The following is a 22,632-nucleotide window of genomic DNA, read 5'->3' on the forward strand; positions in this document are numbered from 1 at the left end:
CATTTTGAGGCTTCATATTGACAGCATTCCATGCAGTCAGATACCCATGAGCCATGCAGAGCTTTACTGATGTTTCTGGGCCAGTTTTCAGAACAGGCACTCTGTATCTGGTATTTTGATAATGAATAATAGAAATATACAGATCCATATTCACTTTGAAGAAATCTAAAAATAGCAAAATTTGCTTTATGTAACAGACCAGAAGTGAAATTCAGGTTCTTTTCCACATGCTCTCTAAGAGCAGTAACGCATAGAAGTTTTACTCATTGGCTTATATATAAAGACATACTGTCTCAATTTTTCATGTTTTTCATGAGATGGCCTTAAAGTAGAACTCTGATTTTGGTATATTCAGAAAAAAAAAGAAGAAAAATCCTATTTTTGAATAATACCAACAGTATTCTAAGAACCAAGCAGAAAATCCAGCACTTAGTCTTAAAATAAAGCTAAAACTTAAAGGAAGATAAACAAAAAACTTTGCACATAAATTTTATTTAGCATTCCCATTCATGTAATATTTGCCCAGCGACAACATTAATGAGGTGAACTGTAGTCCAATACGAGTGGAAGAATGTGTTTTTTGTCTTCCAGGAGAAACACTCAAAGGTCAGCAACTGTAATTCAAGGTCAGTTTTTCTCCTGACTGTTGTTCTCTTCACACAGTAGCTGGTTTAAAACACTGCTCTGTTTGAGAGCTTTTAGATTGGATATATCTTCACTTACAACGGGGATATCTTCACTTTGATCCTCAGTTACCAGATCTTCACTGTCTGACAGTGTACACAGCAGTGTATCATTTTCATAAGTAGGAAAATAATACCTGGAAGCAACAAGGTTTAACAGAACAGAATATTACTAGATAGTCACATATTTTGTTTTAAAAAGGCTGTGCTTATTTTATGAGATTAGATTCATAAAACGGAAAAATGAGAAAGTTCAGTTTACTGCAATGAGTAATCAGCATGCTCAAAAAATCAACTGACAGGTGCACCTTGGAAGAGTCACACAGAAGAGGCAGCAACAGACAAGCCTTCCCCCATTTCTTGCCCTGCCCATTCTCACAACTGAGGCCACGGATCCAGATCTGTCCCATAACAAATGCTTAACAGATTTTTTTAAGTGAGAACACTCCCTGTGCTCTACCATCTACGCCATCATCCCCTAGATATACAGAACATGCTTGCAATCTGAATCAGTGCTATGTTACACTCTCTCCATTTGCTCTGGGAAAAACCACGGATAAAGAGACATCTTGTTTTGATGCCTAAATTTAGGTAGATATTATACATATATCTACATTAGATGTGCAAAAGAAGGGGTTCGATTTGTTTCCAGAACCATATGTTCACTACCTTTACTAGCAATGAAATATGTGCCAGATGCCCATCCTAGGCAGGAATTGCATCTCTGTAGAGAGCTAATGGCTCAAAGACCTTGTGTCTAGAATTTGGAGTGTTCAAGATGCTGCCTTAGTGCACAGATTCAACCTTTGCTCCACCAGGAGAAAGTGCTCAGAGCGCAACACTTGTGCTTTTCACTGTGCACTGCATGACTGCAAACACACTCAAAAGACAACTTTGAAATAAGATCTCTAGCATACTAATTTGACAGTGCAGACATGGCTTATGGTGACACTGCATCCAGGATGCAACTAGAAGAGCAGTATCCCATGTTCATTTTAGCTTCAGATAGTACAGGGATTTCTGAGTAGTTCTGAGACCACTTACTATTTTATCTGTGCTAGTAGAGCTGAGGGGCTTTGGGCACTGCAGCACTGGCAAAAAACAGAACTTTCAACTTCTTGCTTTACAGACATTAACAGACAGCAGTATAAATGCTGGAAGAAATATGTTTGTCCTTACTGTGGTTGGTCCCATGTAGACCTGGGTGGCAGGAATGTGATGTGTTTTGTCTCTTCCATATGACTTATCAATCCTCCTTTAGACTGAAATTTTTCCTGGCAATTGTAACAACGACAATGATGGATTTCCCTCCTTATGAAGTTCACTAGCTTTACTTGCTGATAGAAGTTCAGACCTAGGACAGACAGTAGTAAACAAACACTTGAGGAATATAACAATTTACAAATGCTTTCCTGGATTAAGCATTAAGGTTTATAAAGGTTACTGAAGACCAGCACTGCCTGAACGCTGTAACTTAGCAAACTAACCGAGCAAATGTTTCTTCCCAGCTGCAGGGGAACTGGTCCTTCTTTTACAGTAAAAATTACAAACATTTTGCTTCCTCTCTGTCTAGAGGAGAAAGGAAACATTGGGCAAACACAGCTTAGACCACAGCCTTCTAAGTTGCAAGCAAGTCTTAACAGGCATAATAATAATAATCCTATTAATAATAGTAATACTTATTCCAGGGCTCTGCCAGCCGGATGTGGGACTCATAGAGCAGCTATTTGTAGAGGCCACTCTGTGAAAGAATCCAATGGTTCTAAAGAAAATAGCACACATCCTTGGCACTAACAACTCTGCTGAGGAAAGAAGCAGGGAAAGTGCAGTTAACAAAAGCTTCTGGCCTGTGTTTTTTTTGCAAATCTGACTTCATTTTTGTAATGACTTAAAATCCTGAGGAGCATGCAGAAAGCAAGGAGCTGACACAGGTATGAGAGTCCCAGAAAAATAAAGTGTTCTTGGCTGTCTTTTATAAGCTGGCAGAAACAGTTTCCATAATGGAAAAGTTAGATGTCCAAACAAAAAACAAATTGATACAGCTGTTTTCCGGTATTCTTATAATGTGGTTTTCGCCACACTAGCAGCAAATGCTGACAATTACAGCATCTCTTACTCACCATGTTCTGACTTTATTTTAAGGAAGTCAAATCCATGTGATTTCTAGAGGGAAAGAAAAAAGGAAAGGAAAAATTCTCATTCCCAATAATTGTACTAGTCCACGCTGAAGACAGCTCAGCTTTTCAGACTGACACAGACATATAGACATGCAAACACTAATGTATGGAATAACGCCCGAAAGTTATTTCATCAGAAACTTTCATATTCTGTTAAACTGCAACTCTCCTATTAATTAGTTTATTAAAACTGAAACACAGATGCTAACCATCAAATGTTTTAAATCATCAAGCAACTTTATTATTAAAAATGCTACTATTTTATTGTATGTACCAGTCTGTACACTCAAAAGTAATAGCTATTCATACTATTAATGTAAAACTTGATTCTATTGAATATTATAGAGGGCAGATGCTAGAGATGCAGTGCCTTCATTGTGCACTAAAGAAGGCATTCCAGTTCAGCAGCTGATTTAATCTTAAGAAAGATGCCACAATCCTACTTTTGAATTCCAAAGTGCTGAAAGAACTGATATTTAAAACAAGTATATTTGGCTTACATAGCAAGGTTTTGGTAGTGGGGAGGGGGCTGCAGCAGGGATGGTTGCTCTGAGAGGAGACCAGCAGCTGCCCCATGTCAGATCAGAGCCAGCTCCAGCCAGCTCCAAAAGGGACCCGCTGCTGGCCAGAGCTGAGCCAGTGAGCGACACTGGTTGGGCCTCTGGGAGAGCAGATTGGAGAAAAGGGAAAGCAACTGCTGTGCAACAGCAGCTGGGAGAGAGGGGTGAGAAAATGTGAGAGAAGCAGCCCTGCAGCCCCCAATGTCAGTGCAGCAGGAGGGCAGGAGGTGCTCCAGGCACACAGCACAAGTTCCCCTGCGGCCTGTGGAGAGGCCCCTGGTGGAGCAGGCTGTCCCCCTGCAGCCCATGGGTCCCACATGGAGCAGATCTCCACGCTGCAGCCCGTGGAGGAGCCCCCGGTGGAGCAGGTGGATGTGGCCTGGAGGAGGCTGCGGCCCATGGAGAACCCCCGCAGGAGCAGGGCCCGGGCCAGAGCTGCAGCCCGTGGAGAGGAGCCCACGCAGGAGCAGGGGGTCTGGGGGGAGCTGCCGCCCGTGGGGGACCCGTGCTGGAGCAGTTTGCTCCTGGGGGATGGACCCCGTGGTACGGAGCCAGGTGGGAGCAGTTGTTGAAGAGCTGCTGCCTGTGGGCAGCCCCCACAGGCTCAGTTGGGGAAGGACGGCATCCCGTGGGAGGGACCCCACGTGGAGCAGGGGCAGAGAGGGACGGTGAAGGAGCGGCAGAGACTAAGCGGAGACGAAGCGTTAGGGACCGGCCACAGCCCCCATTCCCCATTCTCCTGTTCTGCTCAGGGGGTGGAGGTGGAAGATGGCAGATGAAGGGGGAAGGTGCTTTTAGATTGCTTTTATTTCTCACTGCTCTACTCTGTTATTAGTTGGCATTAAGTTACATTCATCTCCCTATGCTGAGTTTGTTTTTCCATGACAATAATTGTTGAGTAATCTCCCTGTCCTCATCTTAACTCATGAGCCTTCTTTTTACATCATATTTTCTCCCCCTCTTTTTTTTTTTTTTTTTTTTTTTTTTGAGGAGGATAGTGAAAGAGCAGTGTGGTGGAGCTAAGATGCCCATCAGCGTAAAACCACCACCACCAGTCTTACCTGCATGTGAAGATAGAGTTTTCCAGTGGTGTCTGCTTGTTGTTCACAGAACAGGCAAACTGCACACACAGGATGCTCTTCCCAGTCAGACCAGTCTCTTATGATTAAGAGTCAAAAATATTCATTTAGTTGTGGAAAACAGTAGAGATATTTTGTGAAAGAGCGCTTCAGCTTCTGCTCTTACAGCACCAGAAATAAATTCAGAGAAACTGAATACTTTAAATGGGGTGGAAGAGAATGTGGATTTATAGCTGAAAATGTGATTAGAAACCGCCTTACTGTCTAAAAAAGATTAGCAATTCAAGAATAACTGAGCAGTTACTGCTGAGTAATTCCTGTGCAGGAAGGCAGTAAGTCATACTTGAATTTGCCTGCACTGCTAACAACAGGATCTTAACTTCAGTTTCTATCCAGTTTGACAAGTTATAAAAAAATTGCTTTCAGTATTTATTTTTGTAAGATCTTTCAAATTTTTCTAATCTTTCAATACACCAGCCACAGACATAAACATCACACAGAGTTCACTCCAAGTGTTACTTATCAAATATTATTCTAGAAAGAAACACTCATTTATGCAACATTTAGATATGCACATAGAAAATAAATACCAACATTTATCCATTTAGTTCCACAACACTGCTTAGAAATAGTGGTATTGTTGCACCCAGTTTTTAATCAAGTAAAGTTAAGCTTAAGTCACAGGCAGAACTAGATGGGTAGTGGAGGTTTGGTAGTGACCTGAAGGCCTGGAGCCAAGAATAACAGACAGAGGCAGATGTTGCCCTCAAACAGCACCGCTGAAGTTTCCTTCAAAATTCTGCTTTAATCTCTAGCTGTTACCTTTTTATCAGACTTTTTCATACAACTTCTTTTTTATGCTGACATTTTGGATGCTTACTCTAGATTTGAAATGTGAGCAAATGCAGTTCAACCATTTTTAAATACGAAAGTCAAAAAAAAAGTATTGCCCACATCATTATAAACCATAAAGACTGTTGTTTGAATTATATGAAAAAAAATACATAGGCTTGTGGTTGAAATATGAAATTTATAGTTCTCATTGTGGAGAAATGTCTTTAATGAGAACAATTTGAAGTTGATTTGACTGGCTTAAATGAATTTTAACTGTGTACTAACTATGCACAGCATTTTCCCTGTAACTACTTTCAACAGTAATGTTCTTTCAAGTCTTTATAATGTGCACATACGTAACTCTTACTTACTCTTCCACGTTATCTAGTAATTCCCGATCATCCTCTGACTGCACTTCCTCCCAGGACTTTCCAAATTCCTTGTGAAAAAGAAAAAAGAAAAACATTTTCTGATTCACATCACATTTTATATATCGAATGAATATTTGGGAAGTCATAATCAACACCTTATTTTGGATCACTCTGGTATTTCTATGAGTTAAAGGCAGTCATACAGCACTGCCTTAGTAATAACTTTTAAAATAACAATACATTTATCTTTTAATGGGCTCCCCACACTAGATCTGTGAAGAAAATGATTTGGCACAGAGCTCTCACGAAGAGCATTCAAGCTCTGTGTAAAACTACTGTTGCAACACTACCAAGAAGTTGCCAAGGTGGGGATGTTTGATCACTGGTTTGTGTTTGCCAGCACACTTGCTCAATCCAATCTGCCCTCCTTCTTCTTCATGCAGCATATGCTGATTAAACAATGCAGCTATTGCTTCTGAGACTTCACTTGGCATAGCTACACCAGCCAGTGCTCATATCTCACACAAGATTATGCTGGTAAAAAGGCGTAGCACAAACCTAGCCACAGAGTACTACAGAGAAGCAGCATGAGCTGAGGCACGGATTAGAATATAGCTTCTCTTCCACCCTCTTCTCAGAGCTGAATGTAAGCATACCTATTCATGACGTTCTGTTCTTTCTTTTACCCTCTGTATTGTTTATTTATACCTTAAAGATCTTCAGCACAAAGCCTATCACAATACTTTTGTGCAGTGTTCAGCACAATGGCGGGCACTCTCGGCATGACTGTGATATAAATAACAGACAATAAAAAGCTGAAGCACTCTACTGAAGTTCCAGCAGTGATCTTTAGCTAGTGTTTTTCTTTCCTCTGACAGGTTCTTCCTGCCTTTAAAAATAAACCAGGGCCAACTAACCAGTAATTGAAATAGTATTTTTGAACTCATGCTTTTGATGGCTGCGAAGCATTCACAAAGATCATAGTTGATGATCTTGTCCCCAGTAAAAAATGGCAATGAACAAAAAGGTCATTCTTTCATTTATTTCATTCAAGTACTTCCTCTAATAAATATATTTAATAACATCCTTAGCAACAAGTGTTATTATTGTCTTTATGGCTGTTTGGAAAAAGAATTTAAAGATACACATCATTTAACAATTTAATGAGAACTTTCAAAGCTGTTACTGTCTATCAGGTAAATGATACACAAATATCTCTAGACAGCTCTAAACATAATGCCATTAAAGTTTACAGAATGAAAATTCACTAATTAATTCAGGGATGCTACGTGGTAGTGTGCAAACTCTCTGAGTTACAAGGGAGACTCATTAATGTCACCATTACTGTGAGATAACATGAAGCCATTAACACGTCTCACCACATGTTCTCACAGCTGCACACAAGTTTCCTATAGCTTCTACTATTAACACCTTAATGAGAGGATACCAGCTCACAACCACAGCAAAATGAAGACGGATGCTAACAGTTTTTCCCCTTAGCAACCTGGAGTATATGTTCACAAAAGTGCTTGTTCAAAACAGCAGCCAATATTGAACTTCAACTTTTAATTGAAGGGGAAAGGGGATAGATAACAGCTATGCACAAGCTTCGTCATTGTTGCTGTTTCTTTACGGTATTTCTGCAAAGAAGGCAGTGCAGGATCTTGCAAGAAGTCTGCTTCGCTCATCTATACTTATTCAGAGGAGAGAAAAAGAAACACAAAAGCTAATCAGGTCTTGTACCACTGGAAAATTCCAAGGTAAATGGATAACTGGGGACATGATCATGAAGGTGTCAAAAGACTGAAGCTGAGCAACTGGGTGGGACAGAGTTCTTCAAAAGATTTTTGAAACTCTTTCAATTTTGTCTTAAAAAAACCACAAAACACACACAGAAAAGAAGCAAAAAACATTACAGCTTGATAAGCATCTGGGACCAAGGGTGGCTTTGTTATACATTCAAGGTCCCTTGCTCTTTCATCTGGGATGCATGAACTCTCAGTAAACATCTCTAGAGATTCCAAAGAAATCCTTAACAAAACCAGAGAAAAAACTGCACTTGACATTGTTAATAGTTCACACAGTAGAAAATACATGATTAAAGGCACTGCAGGACTTGATATATACCCAAGAAAAAACAACTATTTTTTAAATACTTGCTGCATATCTCATGGAGAGGAAAACTCTTTAGAAGAGTGAGGAGAGCACGACAATATGCATGGTTTGATGATTTTCTCTTCTAAAAAAGTTTGAATGTACAGAGATGAATTGCCTCACCAACAATTTATCTCCTCAACTTGAGCACAGCTTTAAAGGTTTTGTAGGGAAAAGGCCTGCATGCTTCACTGGGGCAACATACCCCAACATGAGAAGAAGTTGTGAGATGGGAGAAACTAGACACAGGCAGCTGCTATCTCAAGTGTTTTTCCCAAAAGAGCAATTACTGAACTACATGCAAATAGTATTCCTGGCCTGTGGAGCTCAGAAACTCCAAACAGCTGCTGATTTCCCTGCAAATTTCCCCTTGCCTTACTATGATCATCTGATTTGTTTCATACTGCTGCAGAACTTAGTGATGCTTTATCATGTAGAAGAGATGCTTTTACCCCAACATTAATGAACAGACATTGGATTCATTTTAAAATGAAGTGCTTCCCCACTTGGAGCCTGATCTCTCCTTGAAGAGAAACGAACATACCAATTTTATTAAGACTTGAACTACCACCAACTGAAGGAGTGTTTCCCTTTACTATTTTACAAACTATTTGCTACTTAAGTCAGAGCAGGCTAAATATAAAGAGTAACCTCTATAAATTCCCTTCCCTCTTCAGCAACAGCTAATAATGATGATTTAGAGCTTGGCAATGAGAAGAAAACAGCTTTTCATCTTTGAGGAAAAGTAAAATTTTCTAATAAGTGATAGGTCGCATTTTTAGCTGTCTAGCTTAGTCATAAGCACATTCATTATGGTGATGTTACATTACTACAGATACGTGACATCAACTTGAAAATGAACATCATCACTTTCTACAAGGGATACTCCATACTTAAAGTGCAGCTGGTAACCATCTTGCGAACAAAGGCAGGCCCTCTCATGCTGGGTCTACCTCAGTTCTCTGGACTGGGAACAAGAGAGTTTTACGACTGCTTTCTGTTCTTTTATGACCTCGAGCAGGTATCACAGACTACAAAGTTCTTCCCTCTCCATTTTTACTTGACCCTTGGTGCAAGACGACTCATGGGGACACAGGCTTGCAAAGGCACAGAAACAAGAAAATTAGGTTGGAAGGTTCTTTTTTTTTGAGAAAAGTAAGGTAACCTACATATATATCTTGGATGTACTGCTGCTCAGTTCTTCGTCCTCTATCCGTTGGTCTTTTTCAATCTATACTTCAACCGTTTTGGAATAGGATTGGTATCATCTTCCATACTTATACAATACTGACAGAAGACCTCCAAATCAACTGTGCAAGTGACCCCACTGCCTTTCGAGTCATTTGCATAACTGCAAAACTCCCATTCTAATTCTATGTAACTACCAAGTAATAAACTTTTGATACTTCCTTATGAAAGAAATCTGTTATATATGCATGTGACAAAAAAGTGCTTCCGCTCCTGCTAAAGATCATATGTAATGCTGTATCTTAACATTAACCTGTGAGCAACAGAACATGTGAATAATACGGAGGTAGACTAATCAAAGCAGCTTGTGGGTTGTGACACAAGTTGTGAAAAGTCTTAGAACACCAAAACATTTACAAAACAATTTGCACTATTATTCATTGTGAAGCCAAACTGAAAACTTAGGAGAGGGAATTATCAACACACAAACAGAAAATGTAACTTATGTTATGAAACCAGATTCTTACAACTGCAGTAAAAACACAAGGGAAGCCAGAAGTAGAATGGAGGGAAAGGAAGAAGGAAGGAAGGCCTACTGCTCTAAATGAAGTCGATGGGAACTTTGCCATCAACTTAAAAACACAAGAACTGGCCAGAAGATCATAAGGCAATTCAGCAGGCATTCGCAGGACATGTGAACAGAAAGCCTTTAAAACCTCTCAGTAAAAAAGCCACAAAATAAAGGAAACTGCCAGCTCCAGCTTAATAAGTCTATTTTACACAGGGCTTGGTGAAGATAATATGTAACGGGAAAAAAAGGACATTAACATAAATACAACTTGGCTTTAAAGAAGGTGTCTGTAAGATGGTACCAAAGAACTATCCATTTAAATAGCTAAAGATCCAGCTGCTGATAGAAAAGCTTTATGATGCACATCCTAAAAGTAAAGAGGATAATGCTGTGATGATACTGATGTTTATCATTAGAAACCTACTTAGTCTTACAGTCTCTTTGTGATGAAAACAAACTTGAACAAACTTGGAACATGGAAATATCTTTTTTACATTCTCAAATTCAAACTCTTCTGTGAAAACATGAAAAATAGATAAATTCTAAGTCTACATCTTTAGGTCAAGATGAATTGACTAGTATATATCAAAACAGTGTATCTGTCAATTCAAATAAAATATTCAACTCATGTCTGTAGCTGTGCAATTGTATAATTCCCCTGGAAATTTAGAGCAATAGAAAGAACAGATCTTTAAGACTCCTTGAAAAGTCAGTAAAGCTTGACACTACAGAAGAAAATCCTCTAGTAAACTGTGAAGGGCTGAGGGAGAGGAAGTAAAACCACTAGAAGTCATTACAGCAAGTATACCTTGCATAACATCTAGAATTGACTGAATATAAATTCAGTTTTAAAAAAGTCTTATGACATTAACATAATCGACTGTAGACTACAAATGTGCAGTAGAGATAATGTTATTTCTCCTTACATATAAAGGCTATTCTACAGAACTCCCAGTGAAAAAATTAAAGTTCTTCCCTGTAATCTCTCTTCCTCCTTTGTGAAGATGTTCAAGAAAAGAAAAGAGTTTACCAAAAGCTATTTTGAGAGCATATACATACTTTCTGCTACATAGGAACTACTCTAAGATTTTCATGTTAATGGAAAGTTTAATCCCACGTAGTATGAGTGTGCAAATTCACATTGTATAGTGAACTATTCTATAAGTGCTTAAGTTTTTAGTCTGTTTTATTAAAAAAAAAAAAAGCTTTACTTAAAAGAAATGTCTTAAGTGCTGATATGGCTACACTCTGAAGGATCAGAAACAGTGAATAGAAACAGTCCATTTTGTATAACATAGTGAAAGACAAAAGAGAATATGTGAAAAGAAAACATGGCTATAGCAGAACACAGAGACAGACAAAAAATTGTGATCTTTCAAAGTATGTCCAAGAAGAAGCACTAGAAACACACTGTCACAAACCTTGCACACATAGCCCCCTGCTGATCTTAAGCATTTTGGTGGTTTGATATTTTTTATTTGAATTACATTTACCATCCCCTGTCTGTAATACCAAGGACATGAAAAATACATCTCTAAGTGATGCTAACAAGTGACCAGTACCAGAATTGGTTCAGGTTGGCATACGAAGTCACTCTGCAAAGTCCTGCCCAGAATACCAGCGATAACTACAGAGGTCCAGGGCACTGACACGAGCAGTGTCCTGTGACTGCCCATGCTGCTTAATAGTTTGCATGCTCCATGGCCATGCCAACAGCACTGCCCAGACAATGCTTGGACATGGCTCTGGAAGTGTACAGGCCACAGATCATTCCCAGTAGACAGCATGGACAAGGCCACTACTTTGAAAGAAAAGAGGTTAGCTGTGTGAACACCAGCCTTGCTGTTATATTTAATCTGGCCTGTTCTGCATGTTAACATGACATAGCTGCCGTGTCTTCACTGATATTATGACCTCCCTGCATGTCTATAAAATTTCTTTAGGCAGTCATCTGGCTCAATTTCCTGACCAAAGCTGGGACCAATGCAAAGCTGAACATCAAATGCAAATTCAAGACGGAAGGGAATTTAAAGAGAATGCCAAGTTCTGAATGAAAATATAAGATTACCTATAAGACTAATAGAGAAGAAAATAAAACATTACAATCACTTACAATTACAACATTAAATTCAAATCTGCTAACTTGTAAGGAAGAAGTGAATGCTAAGTTCTGTTGGGAAGCTGAGAATAACCAATATGCAAAACTTCACAACTTCTTCCTCACAATGCAGCAAGTATAGATCAGTTTTAAAGCAGTGGTATTTAAATATCTAGAAAAGAAAATAAAGGTCTCAGATCACTGTTCTTTGGAAGGAAGGCATACAGGATCACAGAGGGAATTCACTCCACCCAGGGTAGAAGGGACTTTGCAGAGCCTTAAACGTCCAGATTTTTGTTCTGAAGATTGGATTAAAACCCAGGGAAAGAGATTAAATGGAAAGAGTGGGTAAAACATCCAAAAGTGCCTGAAAAAATTGTTTATAACCTGGATATTCACAAATGCAAGAGGCACAGAGACTAGTTCAGGTGAAATACCATTATTTCTGGGAGAGAGTGTAGAAGCTTTTAAAGCAGCTCTTACATTCAAGAGTTGAAGACAGGAAGTGAAAATTTGTTACACACACATCATACACACTCTCAAAGATCTGAGATAAAAAATATTAATACCTAACAACATACACCTACCTGGAGGCTAAAAGCAAACACTTACTTTTTCTTTCATCTATGTATCTTTCATTTTCCTCCTCTTTGCATTTAATTTATACTTTGAAGAGCACTTCCAGCCTAAGGTTTGTAGAAACAAGCTCAAAGCCAGTAGCATTCAAGTTAGATCTCCATTTATTTCATTACTTTATCTCATTTTCCCTTCTGGTTATTAAAGCAGAGACTGAGCACTAATGACATGATGATTAGCATCTCTTCAAGCTGCATTCTTGCATCTCTCAAAATCAAATCTCAACAACAAATGTTTACTATTCCTTAGTTTAATAATTATCCAGAATATCATACCATAAATGAGCATATTTCTTAAGAGTCCTTCACTTGATTTTTGACCTTTGTACTAATTGCTGGTTTGGAATTACTCACTTCTAACAAGATATTGTCTGCATCACTCTAGTTGATGTACGATTTATTCACAGAACCTCTTACCAAGTAATTAATGATATAAAATCTGTCATATTCTTTGTTTTTGGCATTGATTCTGCGATGCTGCTTCTTTCTCATATGATCTTTAAGTGTGTTTTTGTCTCTGAAGATTTTTTCACAGTATAAACACTGCAAACTAGGATAAAAAGGTAAACAGGTCAACATGTTAAAACAAAAATAGTGCAAGATAATATACTTAAATAAGCTGGAGATATATAAAGTAAGATAAATTCTAAGCACATGAGAGCAAACCAAATGAAAAGGAAAGTCAATTTATTTGCAAAAAGAATCTTAGATCACAGTACAGTCAATCAAACACTGAGATAACCAGACTCCTAACAAAAACTACATACAATGAAAATATAGATAATAAAGTTTACTGTTTGACCCAGAAGTAAAATGGGAGAAAAGTCTGCTTTACCAAAATTGTCCTATCAGGACATGGGAGGGACGTTGACTGGTAAGCAATTGAATTCTTAATTCAGCATGCACTTATACAAGAATCTAATCAATGAGTAACTGTTACATTGTCATTTAGAGAGAGAAAAAAAAAACATATCCTGAACGTGCTACATATCTTTTAACCCTGAGAGGTTGAAAGCAATGTGTTAAGATTCTAAGTTTGACTAGGAACCAATCTCTTAATCTTATAAATACAGCAGTCAGAGAAAGACTAATTTGAGCTCTCCTTGCTGAAGCAGTGGGCTGCACAGCAGTGATCTCTCCTTGGGCTGGGACACCTCTCAAAGTTACTCCTCACGGCAGAGGAATCCTTACTAACTACCCTTGTTGGTGAGTGGAACTTGAATTTTTAAAGGTACCTGATTTATGTTAAGACTTAGCAACTTAAATATGCAGTAGACTAATCAATGTGACTCCTGTCATTATAACAAATTAATTATATCAATCTATTTACTGTAATAAATTAAATTGCTGCAATGTCATTAAACCTTGTAAGTGTTGGATATCTCCTGCGACACTAGTTAATGTGTTAAAACAGTATTCTTATAAGAGATGGCTTACTTATCCTACCAGGATGGACACAGTTTCTTTTGGCCATCTCTGCAGAAGGGTAGGGAAAATCCTTAGAAAAATCAAAATCCATTCTGTTCAATTAAAAATTTTGTAACTGGGAATTGTATCTTTGTATTTGTGCTACTGGCTAGCAGGAAGAACAGTGTGATTGAACGGCGAGTCAACAACACTTCAAGACTCAAAAGACATGGACATTAAAAAAATACGGTGGCTATGAACAAAAGTGATCACCCATTTTTTATTTTTATTTTTACTGACAAATGAAAGCATGCTCGATTATACAATCAAAAGGAGTTTTAACAGTGTTTGGGTCAGACCTTTCTGTAATTTTTCTGTGGTTTCAGACACACACGTTGAAGAAGAAAATTATTTTCTCACTCAAGTGTTTGCCCACATAGAAACAATACCGTGTCTAGCAGGTCTGTTCCTGCACCCAGAAAGCCCTCATACTCCTTCAGCAAAGGTGCAGCTAGATTCCACTCAGCTCTTATGTGTGGAACATCAATTCAGGATTCTCAGTATCCTTCTGCCTTACAAGAATTTTAAAGTTTAGGCTTATTGAGTTCTGCTTGTGCTTGCAGCCTAAAAATCTGAAAACTGCCTAGCTCGTGGATTGTAGGTCCAGTGGCAGAATACATGTTTAAAAATCTGCTTTCCTCTACCTGCTTACAATAAAGTGTATGCTCTGACTGTGTAAGGCATTCCCAGGAAAGATGTGTAATGCATTTCCTCAGAATACACAACGTAGTCATGATATTCGTCTAAAATTAGACTTTTCTGCTCTCAAAAATATTTTCAGGCACTATCCTACTAGCACAGCTATTAAGTCTACTCTCAGCAGGAGGAGAAGAGTGGCCTTTCATTGCTTTGGAAGCAACTTCAGTGTGTGCATTAACTACAGGCTTAATTGGCTTTGAAAAACCTCCATCTAAATGACACCCTGAGGTCCTCCTGATAATCAGTGCAGCTGCGATTTATCAGTTGCAACACTAATTATAATACAGAAGGCATTCTTAAAATATCTTCATTTCAGGAGGATGTTTACCTGTATCTATCATGACTGCATGTTCTTTGATAGGCCACAGATTGTAAATTAGAGACCACCATCGCCTTTCCAGTCTTTTGAATCTCTTTTTATTTTTTTGCAGATGTACAAGCCAATGGATTCTAAATTTGTCTGGAAGGATACTTAATCTAATTTCTATACCCCAGTTTTCACAAATTCCTGCATTTTGAGGCTTTTAATTACAAAGCTTAAGATTTACACATACTTCTCCTAGAGTCTTTGGTTACAGATTGTATTAAAATCTACTAAGCTTCTTAAAAGCTACAGTTTCACTCTTAAGGTTTACTCTTTAAGGTATGGTTTCACTCTTTCTGCTAGAATCCTAGAATCCTAGAATGGCCTGGGTTGGAAGCGACCTCAAAGATCATCTAGTTCCAACCCTCCCCGGCATGGGCAGGGATGCCACCCACTAGACCAGGTTGCTCAGGGCCTCATCTAACCTGGCCTTGAACACCTCCAGGGATGGGGCATCCACAGCTTCTCTGGGCTACCTGTTCCACTGCCTCACCACCCTCTGAGTGAAAAATTTCCTTCTAACCTCTAACCTAAATCTTCCCTCCTTTAGTTTAAAACCATTCCCCCTTGTCCTAGCATTATCTAGAGCCCAAGTGATATGTGTTACATACTTGTCCCATTTGTGAAATTCATAAAGGGCACTTACACACTTGCAAAAGAAACTCAAAGTGAAGAATTCTTTGTTCTTTGCTACCTAAGTTCTTCTCCCAAATTGCCTTTTTAACTTCTTCAGCCATCTCAGATTTACATGCTTCTCAGGCAGCATATACATTAGCATTCCCATTCTGCTATGGGATGTAAGGGAGGGCCCCAAAATCTCACATATTAAATATACAGAGAGAGACAAAAGATGATTGGCACAAGAACTCTGTATTAAGTGATTAAAGAGACGTCTAGCAAAAAGATGGTTACAACAAGAAATAAGATCATTGACTCCAGCAGTTATGAGAAAAAGGGGCATGCTACTATTGACGTTAATGAAAACTGTGCAACTTAACTAAAGCACTACATGTGACTCTATTATTCCAGCAAACACATACTACAAAGTGTTATGAATTAGCTTTCAATAAATTAAAGAAAAGCCTTCTAAGATCACCCACGCAAAAGTTACATTCTCTCTTAGTTTCTTCTTAACTAACCATGAGTGCTGAATTATTTTAACCCAACTTCTTTCCAAGGTTAAAAGAAATATGACTCAAGTCCATTTAAAAACAACAAAACAAGGAACCTACTTACTTGTCAAGCTTCTCCTGTAATACAGCCAAGAATTCACAGCAATTCACAATGTTATCTGGCAGCCCAATGTTAAAAGCATGCTCTCTTGCCATATGATTGAGAAGGACAGATCTACAAAAGACATTCAAAAAGAACATTATGTATTCCTGAATACATATGAGAATTATGTAGCTTGTGACTCAAAATATGCCAACTGCTCTAAAAATGCATAAAAGTCAACATTAAATAAACAATAATAGTGTTTCTGCCACTGCTAGAAAAAAAAGAATGCAACTTATTGTATTGGGAAGTTTTCAATTTCAGTTCTACTGTATGTTCAGTGACATTTCATCTGATTAATCTGCATGCATATAATATAATCTTTTTAATGAAAATTACAATATAGTTTTATTTTGACCCTCTCTTAGCAAATCTCATTTATTAACTTGAATAAGAAAATAATATGTTTCAAACAACAGTCTTGAGAAACATTCAAAGAAGCCATTTGTTAGTTTTCTCAGTGCTGGTTAACAAAACGGATTCTTTTATATCAATATTGCTTCATGCAGTACTAGCAAGACAATGAGCACTGAACTGTGTTCATGAACAAACATGATATTCAAACAAGTTATTTTTTCTAATAGAGATGTAATGGTTAATTACTTAGGTGTCTAACAGCTCTATATTCCTCAGCTTCTGCTTTTTGGGGACTAAAGAAATCTTCAAGTGTAAACACTGCTGAGCCTTCCTCTCACCACAGTCCAAGTGCGATTTTCAAATCACATATTCTGTCTGTCAGACCCAAGTAAGCAGTAGATAAAGTTCTTGGGGGCTGAATGATGTGAAGTGCGGTAAACCATGCAGTAAAGCGAAAATGACACTCAGCCAAAACTGCGAAGACCAGCAGGGACACGACCACAGGTTCTTCTACCCTTCCAGAGTACCAGAGCTACCCATGCAATCAGACACATTCAGGGATAATACTCATTCTCTCCAGCTGAAACTGTTTTATTGTATATAAATAAATTTTCAGTGGAGCAGACACTTGAATGCAGCTCCTGCTTGCACTTGACTGATGCTGCAAAGCACTCCATTCTCACTCTAATTTTCCTCCCTTTTTCATTCTATCTTTAAATCTTGCCAAACCAGTGTGAATTTAAACAGAAAAATGTGTAACTGGATAGATACATTTTTAACAGCCATACTGGCTTAAACAGCTCTCCTTGACACCAAAACAGCTGACACAAAACTCTCTCTTTAAAATGGTTTAGTTCTCAAATCCAGCTTACCATATAATTCTACAAAGTTGCACTGGAATAATTATAGGACTGAGAAGTGGGAGAAGTCTACTTGAAATGTCAGTGCAGTTGAAAGAAATACCTAAGCTACATCCCAAAAAGATTTCTAGCTTCTGAGTCCCAATATTAGACATTAACTAGCTCGATGATGTTAAAACCATAAACAAAGAAGCTGAACAGACATGAAAAAAATAAAACAAACCTGTTTCCTGTGAATTCTTGATCACAGAACATGCACATACTATGAAAACTTGTGTCATCTCTCTCTCTCTGTTGCTGTTCTAGAATTTCTCTCTATGAAAAGAAACAGATAAAATTATTCAGATTAAAAATAACAATCATTTCATCACATAAGCATTTTACCTCTTTATCCTTACTGGTAACAATGACCAAATGTGCTGACAGAAACCAGAAGTTAGTATTGGAGGAGGAGGGAGTAGCTCACAAAAATTACAGCATTTTTTTTCAAAGGCAGTGTGCGCTCCAGTCAACTTCCAGCAAAATTCCCCTACTATTATGCAAGTTCATAGAATCACAGAATGACTTGGGCTGGAAGGGACCTTAAAGACCACCCTGTTCCAACCCTACTGCCATGGGCAGGGGCACCTCCCACTAGATCGGGTTGCTCACGGCCCCATCTAACCTGGCCTTGAATAATTCCAGAGATGGGGCATTCAAAAGTTCAGTGGGAAAGATGCATGGAAAGAAATACAAACCGCAGAGAAATTTCACACAGCTATTTAAATGATTCTTTATATAACAGATCAGTTTATTGTCTCTACTTAGGTACAGATTTATCCCTGCTATCAGCGAGCAAGCTTATGGGTAACCACATAAACCACAGTGGAATGATAAAAGTAAATTCTACTTGTTTCATCACAGGCAATCTAGAATACTTCTTTGTGATGCAGAAGGATGGCAAAAATCCTGGTGGTTTCTGCAAGGAACTATGGCATGCAATAAATTCATAGGAAAGGAGAAGCTGATGATTGCCTGTACCACTAGTTTTATTTAATTTAGAGCAAATTAGAGCAATTTAGATGCTTTACAACTCTTGACCAGAATTTTCCTAACATCGATAAAATCATACAGCAGGTGATGCGCTCTGGTGCTGCAACAGCAATAGTGTGGTTATGTTGTGGAGTTACTCTACACTTCACATGGAAAGGCCTGGATCATCAGGGACATGGGGGAGTCAACGTTTGGATTAAAACAGCACATCTTTAGTCTAGCTATACCCTGCCTTGTACTTGTGTTTTAAGAACGGATAACTGGTAAAGCATTTATTTTCTGTGTTACGCAGAGATGTTACTGTCTGCTCTCTGACACGTGGGATCATGACTGAATTTTTTAGGGGATTTTCTCAACCTCTTTATCTCCCTAAAGCCGGCAACAGTGGGGCTTTGTGCTTCTGACCTACCTCTTCTTCTTTTTGCGTGGATTAAAGCCCAAAGTAGCCTACAGTCTGTGTGTAAATTCACATTCAGCGATGCCTGGTAGGTGAGCTCCACGGAAGGAAGGAAGGTGAAAAATAATAAGGGAAGAGGAAGGAGAAAAGGAAGGCTTGAGGCATTGCCATTGCAGGCCCACATGTGTCCTGCAGCTGGAAGATGCCTGGCTATGCAAGCCAGTCTACCATACCACGGAGGGTATGGCTGATGTTAGGGCAAATAAATGTGGTATTGGCTTCTTTTCTGCAACAGCAAAATGCTGTATTGAGCAGAGGACTGGGGGATTAAAAGGACATCTGCTGGAAAACAAAGTAACGTGTCACACTTGAGTTATATTGGGCCTCAGGCCCATGGCTGCTGTGGGGGGAAGAGTGCACCATGCCTTAGACAGTTTTAGGGCCTGTATTCAGCCAAACAATTTGGGAGTTTTACGTACGTCACATCAGCTAAGATTCCGTCACCCTCAAAACACAAATTCTGGGGCTTTTTTTGTTCACTTTTACACTACAAAGTACACCTTTTTATTGTAGTCATGTTCAGCACTACCTACTCAAATTCCAGACCATATCCTCTGACATCCTGCTGTGTTATGCAAAATGTCAACTAACAAATATAAGTGGATATTTTTCAGGGCTGACTCCTGGGAAAAGATAAATGGAGCATAAAGTGTCTTTTGAGAGCCCTTCAGCAGAGATACAATTAAGTAAGAATATCCGTGCTCCACACGGGCAGAAAGCATCCCATAGCATGCCAGCGAGAACTGGACTTTTACTGGTACTCTTGGCTGTCACCTCTCTCTGCTCAGCAGTACATCTCATGCTGTTTTGCCAACCTTGAATTTGAAGGTATCTGCATGTAGTTTATAGAATTTGTAAAATAAACCAGAAAGAATCTACAAGGAAAACAAAAGATGCCATATACAAATTAAATATTAAGATAGCAAGAGTTTAAGCACCTCACCCTCCTATTAGTGACATTCCAACATAGCTTCCTAATTGTACTCTACTGTGAGGAAAGAAGTGTTCTACAATATTTGACACTTGGCTGCTTAACTCTACCCACTTCCCACAAATTGCTTACTGGAGCCCTGGTGAGCTGCTATTCCCAGTTATGCCTGAGGGGGAATGTGAAGCACACTGTATCCCTCAGACACTGCTCCTGATACTCTGCTCTCTCACCCTTCTGGTTTCCCCCTGCACCAGCAAGCTCAGCAGCTGAGAGGCCTTGTCTAACACAGCATCGTTGCTTTACAAATTTTCTCAGTAGAATTTAAAAAATATCTTCCAATGTAGAGACTCCTGTTATCATTTGTCTGCATCATCCATTGCTAGATGGTACTTTCCAAGCCAGAAAGCAAATCCATTACTTGCACAGGTGAGGAATTAAAAGCACTGGCTCAAGTCCAGTACAGTAAAAGTGAGAGCCCTGCTCTGCCCTGCTGACATTCCCAGACACCCTCCTACCTCCATTCCATTGCTGGGACTTGATGGGACAATAGCAATAACAGTAACTTGCATAAAACTCTGGGGATTTTTCTGAGTGGAGATTTTCAGCTCCAGAATTGACGCCAAGTTTAAAGTCAAGTCGTGATGCAGGAAATGAACAATTTACTTTAATACCTGCACCAGTTTCCAAACTGTTCCAACTGTAGGCACCATTAGTATTAATTTGTGGTTGATATTAAGAAAAAAACAAACAAACAAACATAAAAACATTTCAGACATGAGAATTTTCCAAAACTTTTTAGGATACTGTGTCATATCAAAGCGCCAGAGAATGAGAGGGCAATGTTACTCAAGGAAAAAGCAAACAGGACAGAGTAAATGTGTATCAGTTTTCTTTTCTTACAATGAATACAAGAGCTGAGTACAGACAGAAAAGGTAATCCAAAATATTACAACAGTAAGTGGCTCAAATGCTAGAGTTTAATTCCAGGCAATTACTGTACAATATTGATGCTGTTTGATGAATAGTTCCTGACCCCCATCTCTTTCAATCTTTTGTCAGAAGTTCTGTTAGCTATTTGTCCTTCAATCTTTCTACCATATTGTTTGATACACTAAAAAAATGCATTACTTTACTGAAGACTGTCAAACTAGTTATGAAACAACCATTAATTCAATTTCCATTTTTTCTGTGTGGAAAAACACTCTTCTACAGCTCTTAGCTATACACTTTTTAGAATAAGGCAGATTTAAAAAAAACAACCAAATTGTAAGATCATATCTGTGCTGTGTTTTAACTAATTAAACAAGAAAAAAAAAAGAAAACCATGGTAAGAATATGCAAGCATTTATACAGGATAATCACCTTTAAATATACCACACTAAACTAGAAATACAAAATAAATTCGATTGCATGACAATTTGTAACTTGGAGTTTAGAAAAATGCCACAGACATTCATGATGCTCAGTTTGAGGTTGCGAGGAGTTCAGACCTGCTCCCAGTAGGCAGCAATTTAAAATGTTCCTGAAAAAAATGCGCCTGTCTCTCTCCTTGGAAGCAGTATTCTGGAAGAAATTACCATTTTTTTTTTTCCCCCAGAAACACTTAACCACTTTGCATCAGCAAGAATTCACACTGATAATGAGTAAAAGTTGAAAAATGCATACTTAAAGTGCTTACTTAAGTAGACACTTTTCCCTAAACAATTACTTCATTTCTGGTCTGTAGTTCAAAATGCATTCACGACACACAAAATACCTTGAAAAGGTAAGACAACCAACTCCACTGGATGTCAAAAGATATGCACTCAAGAATGTTGGTTTCATGGCACATTAGACTTTCCCGATATTCTAATACCTGCTACCCCTTCTTCTAAAACACAGTCTAACCCAGCTATTGAATCATCTTTATTGGTTTCAAGCCCTGCTCTTTCATCATACACTCCTTTACTAACAAATAGTTTACTTAGCTATTTAAATACATGGCTCTGATCAATTACATTGAACTATCACATAGAACATTACATAGAACCATCACAACCAGTACTTGGCACAAGTTTTGCTGCTTTTGCTTCCAACCTCAAGAAAGAATTACTGGTCAAAAGTTTCTTCACACTACATCAATTGGTCTGACAAAAAAGCCATTACTTCTTTCTCTAAAATCCTGACTCTTTTATAATCACGGCACTTCTGAGAGAGAAGAAATTAAGGCAGAAAGTACTTCTCTAGCTGTAAGATAGAGGCAGATTACACTAGGTAGTTTGGGACAAGATCATGCAGTGAATTTGTGGCTGCAATGAGACTTCAATTTATTCCTCAGTCCAGGAACCCATTTGTGAAGTGGAGAACTGGATTCTGTAGTTCAGTCTGTAAAATGGAGCTAGCAGCAGGATGGGTCTTCATTTTTAAGATGCTGAGGACAAAAAAAAAATATTGCCATAAACCATGACAAGAAAAAGTCCAAAGTCTCTAGTCCAAAGATTTAAGCCTACAGGTAGTCTCAGCTTTAAGCAGGTGTTTCAGTACTGGGCTGGACTTGGGCAAGGGCATTTTGGAATTTGAGGATTCTTGTTGCCATTTGTTTTGCCAGGTCTGGTCATTTGCTCTTAACCTCTCCAGGCAAGAGACTACAAAGACAGTACATTATACAAGCGATCGTTTGAGAGAAGTTCCAATTAAAGCTTTTTATAAACAGAGCTATATCCCCTGGGAAGGCAGTTTGCCTGAAGATGTTTCTTTGAAGAGGAAACCTCTCAACTATTAGAGTGTGAAGCACTCAAACATCTGAATCAGCAGAGTCCTGCTGCACTGAGCACACTGTCATCCTCACTGCTCCGAAGAAT

The 22,632-nt window shown here is 38.6% G+C and overlaps 1 protein-coding gene across 3 annotated transcripts in view; it reads right to left on the bottom strand.

Annotated features, from left to right (window-relative positions):
- Positions 1-476: 476 nt before the first annotated feature.
- ZNF277 (zinc finger protein 277) overlaps positions 477-22,632 on the bottom strand; it is a 56,958-nt gene continuing 34,802 nt past the window's right edge. For all 3 annotated transcript variants that reach the window (XM_040550609.1, XM_040550610.1, XM_040550599.1), the window contains exons 5-12: positions 17,596-17,687; positions 16,117-16,227; positions 12,768-12,900; positions 5,705-5,772; positions 4,482-4,578; positions 2,804-2,846; positions 1,863-2,037; positions 477-820 (exon numbers count right to left, since the gene is read on the bottom strand). In XM_040550609.1, coding sequence (XP_040406543.1) covers positions 628-820; positions 1,863-2,037; positions 2,804-2,846; positions 4,482-4,578; positions 5,705-5,772; positions 12,768-12,900; positions 16,117-16,227; positions 17,596-17,687 — 912 coding nt within the window. In that variant the 3' untranslated portion in view covers positions 477-627. The remainder of the gene's footprint in view (positions 821-1,862; positions 2,038-2,803; positions 2,847-4,481; positions 4,579-5,704; positions 5,773-12,767; positions 12,901-16,116; positions 16,228-17,595; positions 17,688-22,632) is intronic.

This window comes from Cygnus olor, chromosome 1, assembly GCF_009769625.2.
Source record: "Cygnus olor isolate bCygOlo1 chromosome 1, bCygOlo1.pri.v2, whole genome shotgun sequence".
Lineage (NCBI taxonomy): Eukaryota > Metazoa > Chordata > Aves > Anseriformes > Anatidae > Cygnus > Cygnus olor.